Source organism: Scyliorhinus torazame, chromosome 19, assembly GCF_047496885.1.
Source record: "Scyliorhinus torazame isolate Kashiwa2021f chromosome 19, sScyTor2.1, whole genome shotgun sequence".
Lineage (NCBI taxonomy): Eukaryota > Metazoa > Chordata > Chondrichthyes > Carcharhiniformes > Scyliorhinidae > Scyliorhinus > Scyliorhinus torazame.
Window position 1 is genome coordinate 91763195 of NC_092725.1, and position 13729 is coordinate 91776923.

Consider the following 13729-nt stretch of genomic DNA (forward strand, 5'->3'; position numbering starts at 1 on the left):
GGGAGAATGCTCAAACACCACACGGACAGTGACCCAGAGCCGGGTTCGAACCCGGGTCGACAGTGCTGCAATCCCAGTGCTATCCACAGCGCCACATGCCACCCCGAGAGAAACACAATTAATGCTTCAAGGCTTTTGACAGAACATTCTGACAAAACCTGAAACATTCATTCTGTTCCTCTTTCCACAGAAGCCTGACTTGCTAAGTATATCCGCAATTTCAGTTTTTATTTCAGATTTCCAGCATTCACAGCATTTTGCTTTTGGAAAGCAAGGTAATTTAGGTTCTATGAAAACAGCCTCCAAGGCATGGTTTAACTATGGTTTTTCCGGTGAGATTGTCCACTTAAGAGTTTGAAGGATCAAACAATTCCAATTATATTGGAACTACCACAAATTTGAAAGTTATCCATTTATTGCATTCTACTGTTAGCATTGCTGCACAGTATTGTTGAGATAATTTCCCCATGGCTCATTTCTTACCTTGCCTACTAATTTCTTCCTGCAAGAGCTCTTCCATGGCCTCTTCTTCAGCTATATCTAATGGAGTTTCTCCTTCACTGTTGACTGCAGCTACATTTGCTCCACGACTAATTAAATACCTGCAAAATTATGTTTAAAAGAGAAACAGTCTTTATTGGATTTCACTTACTGGATAAAAACAAATGGCAAATTTGAATTAACAATGCCAATTAAGATTTTAACTTAGTTCTAATTTCGTTTTTAAAAATAAATTTGGATTGGAAAGTAACCTTCATCAATTTGAGGCTAAACACTACAAATTCAACATCTTCATTACTCCATGAATTTAATCCTAAACAGAGTTTGATTTCCTACTTTCACCAAAATGGAGATTGAATTTCAATTCATTTATCTTAATCAAATTTTCCCACGTGTAAGCAAGTTTAACTGCATAAAACCATTGGAATACATTCTTTGAATCGCTTCCAAAACTCTCCCAACCAGCCCATACTCAAGTTTCAACCACATTCCCCAATGAATTCCTAATCTAGTGGGACCTTGATTCATAAGGTTTAGAATAGTAATGGAAAAGAGCAAGGAACAATCTAATATAGAACTTTTAAATTGGAAGTGTGCTAATTTTAATGGGGCAAAAAAGGATCTAGCCTATGGAGCCAGAGACAGACAGGAACAACTAACAGGGCACAGTGATCTTTAAGGGGTGCTTCAGGAACAGGATAAGTAAGTGCCGACAAAGGGGAATGGTAAGGGAACCAAAAAAACACCGAGTTGATAGGTTGCTAAATGAAGTGCGGGTGGTGACAGAAGGGGTACCTTAATTTTTCAAGCTTAGCCAGATATGAGAGAACCGCTAGAGGACTAGAGGGTGATAAATGTAATACCTTTTCTTGAATACGGATGTCAAGGACATTTCTAGCTACTGCAGGCCAGTCAGTCTAACATCAGTGATCACACAGGTTTTGGGATCTGAATCTAGGGTGGGGCAGGGAGAGAATCACCAGGCACTATGAAAGGTTAGAGTTAAGGAGTTTGAGCACTGATAAAGGGAGATCATGTTTGACTAATCTAATTGAATGAATTGAAGAATCGGGGACAATTGATGAAGAGAATGCTGTGGATGCTGTCAATATGCATTTTAAGAAATTGTTTGACAAGATAGCTTTTCCCCGGGGTAGAGGGGTCAATTACTAGGGGGCATAGGTTTAAGGTGAGAGGGGCAAGGTTTAGAGTAGATGTACGAGGCAAGTTTTTTTACGCAGAGGGTAGTGGGTGCCTGGAACTCGCTACCGGAGGAGGTGGTGGAAGCAGGGACGATAGTGATATTTAAGGGGCATCTTGACAAATACATGAATAGGATGGGAATAGAGGGATACGGACCCAGGAAGTGTAGAAGATTGTAGTTTAGTCGGGCAGTATGGTCGGCACGGGCTTGGAGGGCCGAAGGGCCTGTTCCTGTGCTGTACATTTCTTTGTTCTAAAGGTTGGTTAACAACATTGAGGCTTAAGGAATAAGAGGGCCAGTGTCCAATTGCATTTTTAAAAAGTTGACTTAAGGATAGAGAGAAAGTGGGAGTAGTTGATTGTTGTTTGGACTGGAGTGTAGACAGTGGTGTTCCCCAAGGGTCAGTGCTTTTTTTCATTTATGCATAAATTACTCAGATCTTGGAATGCAAGTAAAATTTCAAAACATGGCAAACTGAGGTTGATACCAATTGTCTGCAACAGGACATAGGCTAGCAGAATGGGCAGACAAGTGGCAGGTGGAAATTAATACAGAGAAGTGTGACATGATACAATTTGGCAACAGGGGTGAGGTTAGGCAAGCAGACTTTTTCTGTATTCATTTATGGGATGTGGTGTTGCTAGATAGGCAATCATTGATTGCTCAACCCTAGTTGGCCACGAGAAGGTAGTGATGAACCTTCTTCAACCACTGCAGTCCACGTAGCGCAGTACACCCACAGTGCTATTAGGGACGGGGTTTCAGGATTTTGACCCAGCCACAGTGAAGGAATTGCAATATATTGCAAGAAAGAGTATTCCATCACTGCCCAGTAGATATTGGGCAGGAGCCAGGACACACAAACAGGCAAATTACGAGGGGTAGGCCACTTGAGCCTGCTCTGCCATTGAAGAAAATCATGGCTGATCAGATTGCAACTTCAACCAGACATTCCTTCCTATCCCCGATAATCGTACGCCCCTTTGCTAATCAAAAATCTATCTAGCTCAGACTTAAAATATTCAAAGAACCTGCTTCCACTGCCTTTTGAGGAAGAGAGTTCCAGAGACCCACAACCCTCTCAGAAAAAAAATTCTCATCTGTCTTAAATGACCCACCATTCCAGATTCTCTGACAAGAGGAAACATTCTCTCCACATCCAGCCTATCAATACTCCTCAGGATCTTCAAGGTTTTGATCACGTCACCTCTTACTGGGACTTCCGGTGGCGACTCTGTGATGAGCAGTCACATGTGGTAGTTGCCGCCAGGGTAATTTGATTTTGGCCCTTTATGCCAGTTTATGGGCAATGTTTGCGGGATGGCGGAATTTGTTTAGTTTGAATAGATGGGATAGGGTCCCCTCGCAAGGTAGAAGTCAGGCAAGGGATCGTTGTCAGACTCAGAAGCCCGAAGCCCCTAGAGCCAGGAGAGGGAGGGGTGGCCTTTAGTCCCTATTCCGGTGTCTTGGAGAAGATGGACCGGTAGATAGAAGAGCAAGATGCAGTGATACTGAAAGTGAAGGGGGCACTCTCAGACCATAATGATCGGATTGTCTCCCTGGAGGCAGAGTTGGAGGGGTGACCTTTGGTCCCTATTCAGGTGTCTTGGAGAAGATGGACCGGTAGTTAGAAGAGCAAAATGCAGTGATGCTGAAAGGGGCTGGTTTAGCACACTGGGCTAAATAGCTGGCTTTTAAAGCAGACCAAGGCAGGCCAGCAGCACGGTTCAATTCCCATATCAGCCTCCCTCGAACAGGCGCCAGAATGTGGCGACCAGGGGCTTTTCACAGTAACTTCATTTTAAGCCTACTTGTGACAATAAGCGATTTTCATTCATTTCAAGTGAAAGGGGCACTCTCAGACCATAAGGATCGGATTGTCTCCCTGGAGGCAGAGTTGCTGGCTGAAGAGCGTCAAGCATTGAAGGCCAAGGTGGACAAATTGGAGAACCGCTCCAGGTGGCAACATTTAAATTGTTGGAATACCGGAGGGCTATCTATATGTCCAAGATGTTTGGAAAGTTGGTGGGGGAGGGCGGTTTGCTGTCACCTCCAGAATTGGACTGGGCCCATTCGTCGCTGAAGCAGAAGCCCAGATCTGGGGAGCGACCATGGGTGATCAGAGTCAGGTTTCACAGTTCCCAAGACGAGAAACGGGTCCAAGGTGGGTGAAAGACCATAAAGGCTGTAGCTGGGAGGACTACAACATCAGAATATATCAGGCCATGAGGGCAGAGCTGGTAAGAAGGTGTGCGGCATTCAACAAGGCAAAGGCTGCGCTGTAAAAGAATAATTTGAGATTTGGTGTGGTGTGCCTGGCTCGTCTTCTGGTGATTTTCAATGAAAGAGATTACTATTGATGCAAATGAATTTGTCAAGCACCATGGACTGGGGTTGAATTAAAGTGCTCAAGGACTAAGTTAGATTGTTTTACCACTGTTAGGTTCATCTGAATCTTTGTTTACTGTGGGATTTCTGTATTGTGGGGGAGGGAATGGGGTTGTTATGGGACTTTGCTCTGGAGTATTTTTTCTGGGTGAAGTTGGGGTTTGCATATTGTGCTGTTGGGAGTTGTTTGTGGGGTGGGGGTTGGTTCTTTATTTTCCTCTATTATTCTGTCTTAAAGATTGGTGGGGGTGGGAGGGGGGGGGGGGGAGCGCGCTGATTGTCAGTATACTGTTTAGTTGTCTTTGACTTTAAGATTCCCTAGTCTCAGTGTCAGTTTCTGTGGTTAATATATTAACAGACCCAGGTGGAGGTTTTATTTCCCCCCACATCCATCAAATCTATTCTCAAATTGATTTATTTTTGGGGGGTAGGTCTCTTTTCCCAGAGATACTCTGCGATCGTTATCTCGGATCATGATCAGCATTGTGTGGAATTGAAGGTGGAGCCGTGCCCTCTCAACGGCCCCCGTGGAGATTGGACAGTGTTGCTCGCCGATTTTGTCAGTGTATATCCTCTGCCATTGGGGAGTATGTTAAATTGAACAGGAAAGACGCGGTCTCACCTAATAAACTGTATTAGGTTAATGCAGATAGGTAAACCACCTGGTCCAGATGGAATCCTGATCGAATTTTACAAACAGTTTGCCGATCAGTTGGTCCCAATTCTGCTGGATATGTTAAATGATTCAGTGTCCCTAGGGTGATCACAGAGGAGTGGATTGGGCTTTTGAAGGGCTGATAGTTGTCGGCAAACATTCAGGGATTGTTTCACGTTGTGTTGTCTTCCTCCTTAGGGCCCAAGTCAGAGGTAATTGTTTTGGTGGACGCAGAGGAAGTGTTTGTTAGGGTTGAGTGGGTGTACCTCTTTGAAATCATTGGACAGTTTGGCTTTCAGCCAAAATTTATATTATGGATTAGGCTTTTGTGCAGGGCCCCACCACGAAAGTGCATACTGATGCCCTGAGCTTGTGTTATTTTCAAATGACTACGGGTACAAAGCAGGGGTATGCATTGTCTCCATTTTTGTTTGCCTTAGCAATCGAGCCACTGGTCATTGTGTTGAGGTCATCCAGCAGACGGAGGGGGGGATAAAGCATGGGAGAAGGGGATACAGAGTGTCCTTATACGCAGTTGATTTGCTGCTACATATAACGGACCCACTCTCCGATGCAAAGGAGATAATGAAGCTGCTCAGGAGTTTATTATTAATAATAAGAATCTTTATTATTGTCACAAGTAGGCTTACATTAACACTGCAATGAAGTTACTGTGACAATCCCCTCACTCCGGCGCCTGTTCGGGTATACCGAGGGAGAATTCAGAATGGCCAATTCACCTGATAAGCACGTCTTTCGGGGCTTCTGGGAGGAAACCGAAGCGCCTGGAGGAAATTCACGAAGACAGGGAAAACATGCAAAGTCCACACAGATAGTGACCCAAGCCAGGAATCGAACCTGGGACCCAGGCACTGTGAAGCAGCAATGCCAACCATTATGTTACTGTACCGTGAATCAATATGATTTTGCATATCAGTTTCTAGGATCTTGCTATGTGCAAACTGGCTATTGCATTGATTAATTATGAAGTGTCAAGGGAAGTATTAGGGCATTGAGAACTAGCCAGTATCAAATATATGCAAGTTTTCTCTATTGCACCGGGTTTTGGCTCCTTCTCGGGGTAAAAGCTGAATCTGGGCAAAAGTGTATATTTTCCGGTGAACCCCCCCGGGAGGGGAGTTGATCTGGGGATGGGGAGATTGCCATTTTGCCTGTCAGGAACAGCTTCTGTTACCTGGGAATCCGGATGGCTCATGATTAGCCTGGTGGATAGGGTGATGGATAGCTTACTTAACAAGGTGGGGGGCCCTCTCTCTGACCTTAGTCGGAAGAGTACAGAAGGTGAAGATGAATATTCTCCCAAAGTTTTCAAAAAAATAAATTTGGAGTCTCCATTTCTTTTTTTTCCAATTAAGGGCCGATTTAGCGTGGCCAATGCACCTACCCTGCACATCTTTGGGCTGTGGGAGTGAAACAGCGGGAATGTGCAAACTCCACACGGGCAGTGACCCAGGGCTGGGATCGAACCCACGACCTCGGCGCTCTGAGGCAGCAGTGCTAAACACTGATCCACCCATACGAGGTTTTTGTTGCAGTGTCCCCCAGTCTTTCTTCACAAGGCTTTTTTTCTTTGCAGGTCAATAAATTGCTATCTACTTTTGTTTGGGCTGGTAGGACATTACTGCAAATGGATAGATGGGGGGCGGGTGGATTTTGGCACGAGCTAAACTGTTATGGTACTAATGGGCGGCAAATGTTGATATGGTGCAGGGGTGGCTCAGGGATCGGGATTCTATATGGGGGCAGATGGAGGAGGGTCGCGTCTGAGGGCACTGGTTATTGCCCCACTCCCATTTTCCTCTTTGATTCACTTTGATGAATTTACACAGCATTTTAAACAGGGCTCCATATCACTCTTGGCTCCGATTTGCAGCCGCCTGGCTTGGATTCATTGTTCAAGGCATGGGAGGCGGAGGGGTTGGAGAGGTTTAGGGGCATGTTTCTTGAAGAAGGTTTGCTGGTTAGGAGGAGAGGTTCCAGCTTCTGAGAGTGAACGTATTCAAGTACTTGCAGGTTCACAGCTTTCTATGTAATGAGATTCCTTCATTTCCCTTGGCACCATTTCCCTCGCTCTTGGTTAAAGTCCTAATACTTGGGCAAGTTAGGGGAGGGTAAGATTTTGGATATTTATGGGCGGATCCGGTCAACGGAAAGAAGCAAAAATGAACTGGGAGCGTGAACTGGGTTTTATTTTTTAGTAGGCGGTGGTGGTGGAGTGAGTCTCTTAACAGGGTCAGCTTTATCTCCTCATGTGCTAGGTGGTGCACAAGGCACGCTCATAGATCCCTCAAAGTTGCCACCCAGGTTGATAGGGTTGTTAAGAAGGCGTATGGTGTATTGGCTTTCATTAACAGGTGGATTGAGTTTAAGAGCTGAGAGGTTTTGCTGCAGCTTTATAAAACCCTAGTTAGACCACACTTGGAATAGTGTGTCCAGTTCTGGTCGCCTCATTATAGGAAGGATGTGGATGCTTTGGAGAGGGTACAGAGGAGATTTACCAGGATGCTGCCTGGACTGGAGGGCATGTCTTCTGAAGAAAGGTTGAGGGAGCTAGGGCTTTTCTCACTGGAGCGAAGAAGGCAGAGAGGTGACTTGATAGAGGTGTACAAGGTGATGAGAGGCATGGATAGGGTGGATAGCCAGAGACTTTTCCCCACGGTGGAAATGGCTGTCACGAGAGACACAATTTTAAGGTATTTGGGGAGATATCAGAGGTAGGTTCTTTACACAGAGTGGTGGGTGCGTGGAATGCACTGCCAGCAGAGGTGGTGGAGCCAGTCATTAGGGGCATTTAAGCGACTCTTGTACAGGAATATGGACAGCAGTAAATTGATGGAGTGTAGGTTAGGTCAGTGTTTTTCAAACTTTTTTCCGGGGACCCATTTTTACCAACCGGCCAACCTTCGGGACGCAACCCGGCCGACCTTCGCGACCCACTCCGGCTGATTCTTAGACAGGCACATGGACAGCAGTAAATTGAAGGGGTGTAGGTTAGGTTGATCTTATATTAGGATAAATGGTCGGCACAACTTCATGGGCTGAAGGGCCTGTACTGTTCTATGTTCTCAGGCACACCTGACCAGGGCGCATATGAGTGAGTTCTTCTCTGGGATGGAGGATAGGTGTGAACAGTGGTCGATGGGACCAGCCAATCAAAAGCAGATGTTGAGGTCTTGCCCCAAGCTTGGAAGCTCCTGGATCTCCTTTTTCAACACTGTGTTGGGGATTTGGGGTATTCAGCTGCAGCTGTGCCAGTTGCATGCAATTTTTGGAATATCGGGCTCGCTGGTGCTGCACACAGGGACGAAGGTAGGTCATCGCCAGAGGTAGGTTCTACTTGGGTGAAGATCCCCTATGTCGCCTACTGCCTTAGCCTAGTTGGGGGACCTGGTGAATTTTTGTATCTTGAGTGGAAGGGTCTAGCCTTTTATCTCCTTTGTCAGGGAACGGGTTACCGTCAGTTGTTTGGGGGGGGTGGGGGCACTTTTTGTCAAGGTTTTGTTTTCTTTATGGTCGGCTGAGGAGGAAGAGGCAGTGGACTAGGGTTTAGGTGGGTGTAGTTTGTTTTGGGGTTTGTGGTTTTTTTGTTACTTTATAATGAAAACCTTGTCAGAATCATTTTTTTTTTTTTTTTAAAGTCGCTTCTTGCTCTTCTAAACTAGTGGACACTGCAAAGCTAACTTGTCCAACCATTCCTCAGAAGACAACCCACTGATCCTGGTATTAGTCTCGTAAACCTTCTCTGAACAGCTTAGAAAATATTTACATCTTTCCTTAAATAAGGAGGCCAACACTGCACAATACCCCAGATGTGGTCTCACATCTGGCCCTGTACAACTGAAGCATAACCTCTCTACTTGTGTAATCAATTCTCCTCACAATAAATGACAACATTCAATTTGATTTCCTAACTACTTGCTCGACCTGTATACTAGCCTATTGTGATTCATGCACCAGCAGACCTAGATCCCTCTGCAGCCTCTGACCTTTTAGAATAAGCTTGCTTTATTCTTTCTGCCGAAATGGACAATTTCACATTTGTCTACTTTATACTCCATTTGCCAAGGTTTTGCCCACTCACTTAACCCATGTCCATTTGCAACCTTCTTACGCCCTCCTCACAATTTACTTTTCTACCTATGTTGTTCGCAAATTTCACAACCACACCTTCTGTCCCTTCATCCAAGTCATTTATATAAATTATGAAAAGTTGAGGTCACAGTACTGATCCATGTGGCACACCACTTGTCACATCCTACCAACCAGAAAAATACACTTTTAAGACCATAAGACATAGCAGCAGAATTCGGCCACTCAGCCCATCGGGTCTGCTCTGCAGATATTTTTTTAGATATTTTTTAATGATATTTTTTTCATCATCATTCTCCTGCCTTCTCCCCATACCCCTGATCCCCTTATTAATTAAGAACCTATCTATCTCTGTCTTAAAGACACTCAGTGATTTGGCCTCCACAGCCTTCTGCAGCAAAGAGTTCCACAGATTCACCACCCTCTGGCTGAAGAAATTCCTCCTCATCTCGGTTGTAAAGGATCGTCCCTTTAGTCTGAGATTGTACCCTCTGGCTCTAGTTTTTCCGACAAGTGGAAACATCCTCTCTACGTCCATTCTATCCAAGCAGTATCTGTAAGTTTCAATAATATCACCTTCATCCTTCTAAACTCCAACGAGTACAGACCCAGAGTCCTCAGCCGTTCCTCATATGACAAGTTCTTCATTCCAGGGATCATTTTTCTGAACCTCCTCTGAACATTTTCTAAGGCCAGCACGTTCTTCCTTAGATACGGGGCACAAAACTGCTCACAGTACTCAAAATGGGGTCTGATCAGAGACTTTTCTAGCCTCAGAAGTACATCCCTGCTCTTGTATTCTAGCCCTCTCAACATGAATGGTAACATTGCATTTGCCTTCCTAACTGCTGACTGAACCTGCAAGTTAACCTTAAGAGAATCTTGAACAAGGACTCCCAAGTCCCTTTGTGCTTCTGATTTCCTAAGCATTTCCCCATTTAGAATATAGTCTGTACATCTATTCTTCCTACCAAAGTGCATAACCTCTCACTTTTCCACATTGTATTCCATTTACCACTTCTTTGCCCACTCTCCTAGCCTGTCCAAGTCCTTCTGCAGCCCCCTGCTTCCTTAATATTACCTGTCATGGATCTTTGTATTATCTGCAAACTTAGCAACCATGCCTTCAGTTCCTTCTTCCAAATCGTTAATATATATTGTGAAAATGTATGGTCCCAGCACCGACCCCTGAGGCACACCACTAGTCACCGGCTGCCATCCTGAAAAAGACCCCTTTATCCCACTCTCTGCCTTCTGCCAGTCAGTCAATCCTCTATCCATGCCAGGATCGTACCCTTAACACCATGGGCTCTGAACTTATTTAACAGTCTCCTATGTGGCACCTTGTCAAAGGCCTTCTGGAAATCTAAATAGATCAGGTCCACGGGTTCTTCTTTATCTTACTTCCTTGCTACCTCCTCAAAGAACTATAACAGATTTATCAGATATGACCGCCCTTTGACAAAGCCGTGCCGAAGCAGTCCTATTTTTATCATTCACTTCCAAGTACTCCACGATCTCATCTTTAATAATGGACTCTAAAATCTTACCAATGACCAAAGTCAGGCTAACCGGCCTATAATTTCCTGTCTTCTGCCACCCTCCCTTCTTAAACAGCGGTGGTACATTAGCCACTTTCCAGTCCTCTGGGATCCTCCCCGTCTCCAGTGAGACCTGAAAGATCACCACCAATGCCTCCACAATCTCCTCAGCTATCTCTTTTAGAACCCTGGGGTGTAGTCCATCCGGTCCAGCTGATTTATCCACCTTCAGACCTTTCAGTTTCCCCAGAACCTTCTCCTTAGTGATGGCCACAACACTCAACTGTGCCCCCCCCGATTCTCCTGGAGCTCTGGCATCCCACTGGTTTCGTCCACAGTAAAGACTGATGCAAAGTAACTGTTCAGTTCATCTGCCATTTGTTTTATGCCAACTCTTTCCTGTTAGCTAGCCAATCTTCACCACTTGTCCATATGTTACTCCATACACATGAGCTTTCATTTTCCACAATAACTTGTTATGGGACCTTATTGAGGTGAATGTATTCACCATAATGCATGACACTGTAACCATTGTATCCACCTAATGTAACCTTTGACCTGGAAGTGATGATACGAGCTGCTTCCAGGTACTGTAACCAAGGTGGGCTCCGCCTTCAGCGGGGCCATATCTCAACCGGCCACCTGCGGGTGGCACTCATCTGCACAACCGACTCTGGCTAGGCACGTTCACGACTAATAAAGTCTTATGTTCACTCGCTCTCTTGGTGAATTGAAGGTATATCAATTTATTAGTCGTCGACAGCACCATGGAGGCCGCTCTAAAGCCAGATAGGCTCGAACTCGACGCCCGTGCGTCCGAAGCCAAGGAAATATTTGAACATTGGCTTTGATGCTTCACCTGCATCGACTCCTCCACAACGGCTCCCTCAGAGACCCTAAAACTGCGACTCCTCCACGCTCGGGTGAGCCATCGAATCTCGGTAATGATTGAGAAAGAGTCCACGTACGAAGAGGCAGTCGCAACCCTCAAGGCGCACTTCGTAAAGCCCGTAAACGAGGTGTTCGCGAGACACCTCCTCACTACTCGCCGTCAACGCACCGGAGAATCGCTGGATGAGTTTCTGGAAACCCTGATTCTACTCGCGAGGAACTGCAACTATCGAGATGTGACGGCGGAGGAGCATATGAACTCTCAGATCCGGGACACCTACGTGGCGGGTGATATAGCTCGAACTATATCAGGCAGCGTCTACTGGGAAACGGGACCTCCGACGTGCAGGACACGGTAAAGCTACCTACCTCGCTGGAGGTGGCCTACCCGAACCTTAGCGCATTCCCCGCGGGCCCGACAAACACCTTGTGGACACTAGCGTCGCGGCCCCTTCAGACCCACCTACGTCGCAGGCCTGCGCTGCGCGTCTGCCAGCCCAGCCCGGAGAACCGCAATGCTACTTCTGCGGCCAGGGCCAACACCCCCGGCCCGCTCAGCGACGTGCAGCGACTGCGGGGAAAAAAGGGCACTACGCGAGAGTCTATCTGGGCCGACCCAAGGCCCAGAAATCGAAAACGCACCAGGCCCGACCTATGGACTCGCAGCCCCACAGACCCCGCAATGTGGCTGCCTGCCCGGAACGCCCCCTCCAGATGAGTCATCGGCATCGTGTGACTCATGGGAGCCGCCATCATGGCTGCCGGCACCGACCGACACGTGCGACCGATGGGGGCGACCATCTTGGTCGCCATCTTCGATCCCGTCCGACACATGTGGGCTGCCATCTTGTGACTCCACCGACCACGCAGGCTACCCGCAGCTGGGCGCGGTGACCCTCGACCAGTCGCAGCCAAAACCGCTAAATAACTCCATGATGGTCGTCCGGGTCAACGGGCATGAGACCCCCTGCCTCTTCGACTCCGGGAGCACGGAGAGCTTTGTCCACCCCGACACGGTAAGGCGCTGCTCCCTCCATACTGCATCGGCAATCTCACGATGCAGGGCACGGAGTATACCCGCTTTAAGCTCCACGTCCTCCCCTACCTCTGCGCACCCCCCCCCCCCCCCCCCCCCCCTAATGGTCGGATTGGATTTTCAGTGTAATCACCGAAGCCTGACCCTTCAGTTCGGCGGACCCTTGCCCCCCTCACAGTATGCAACCTCGTGACCCTCAAGGTCTCCCCACCTTCACTATTTGCGGATCTCACTCCTGACTGTAAGCCCATTGCACCAGGAGCAGGCGGTACAGCTCGCTAGACATGGTATTTATCAAGTCGGAGGTCCAACGATTGTTGAGCCAAGGGATCATAGAGGCCAGCAACAGCCCCTGGAGAGCGCAAGTGGTGGGCGTCCTGACCGTGAAAAGAACCAGTTGGTTGTGGACTACAGCCAGACAATTAACAGGTTCACGCAACTGGATGCGTACCCCTCCCCCGCATAGCGGAGATGGTCAACCAGATCGCAAAGTACCGTGGGTTCTCCACAGTCGATCTGAAGTCGGCCTACCACCAGCTCCCAATCCGCCCGGAAGAGCGCCATTACACTGCCTTTGAAGCAGCCGGCCGACTCTTCCACTTCCTCAGAGTTCCCTTCGGCATCACTAATGGGGTCTCGGTCTTTCAGATAACGATGGACCGAATGGTGGACCAGTACGGTTTGCGGGCGGCATTCCCGTACCTGGACAACCTGACCATCTGCTGCCATGATCAGCAGGACCATGACGTCAACCTTCAGAGGTTCCTCCAGGCCACCCAATCCCTTAATCTTACATACAACAAAGAAAAGAACACCTAACTACTACCCGACTGGCCATCCTTGGCTACGTCGTAGAGAACGGAGTCCTAGGGCCCGACCCCGACCGTATGCGCCCCCTCACAGAACTCGCCCCTCCCCACAGTCTCAAGGCCCTAAAACGATGCCTGGGGCTGTTCTCCTACTACACCCAGTGGTTCGCCAACTACGCGGACAAAGCACGCCCACTTATTCAAACCACCAGTTTCCCCCTGACGATGAGGCTCGCTCGGCCTTCAGCCGCATCAAGGCCGACATCACCAAGGGCGCAATGCACGTGGTGGACAAGTCTGTCCCCTTCCAGATAGACAGCGATGTGTCAGACGTCGCCCTGGCCGCCACCCTCAACCAGGCGGGCAGGCCAGTCGCATTCTTCTCTAGGACCGTCCACGCTTCCGAAATTCGACACCCCTCGAGAAGGAAGTACAAGCCATAGTGGAAGCCGTGCAGCACTGGAGGCACTAACGAGCCGGTAGGAGATTCACCCTCGTCACCGACCAACGGTCGGTCGCCTTCATGTTCGACAACGCACAATGGGGAAAAATAAAAAATGACAAAATCCTGAGGTGGATGATAGAGTTCTCCAC

General features: G+C 47.6%; 1 protein-coding gene across 10 annotated transcripts in view; it reads right to left on the bottom strand.

Moving 5' to 3' along the window:
* The window catches only part of ppp1r12a (protein phosphatase 1, regulatory subunit 12A), a 353486-nt gene that overhangs the window by 199191 nt on the left and 140566 nt on the right, over positions 1 to 13729 (bottom strand). For all 10 annotated transcript variants that reach the window (XM_072484743.1, XM_072484740.1, XM_072484746.1 and 7 more), the window contains exon 3: positions 484 to 602. In XM_072484743.1, coding sequence (XP_072340844.1) covers positions 484 to 602 — 119 coding nt within the window. The remainder of the gene's footprint in view (positions 1 to 483; positions 603 to 13729) is intronic.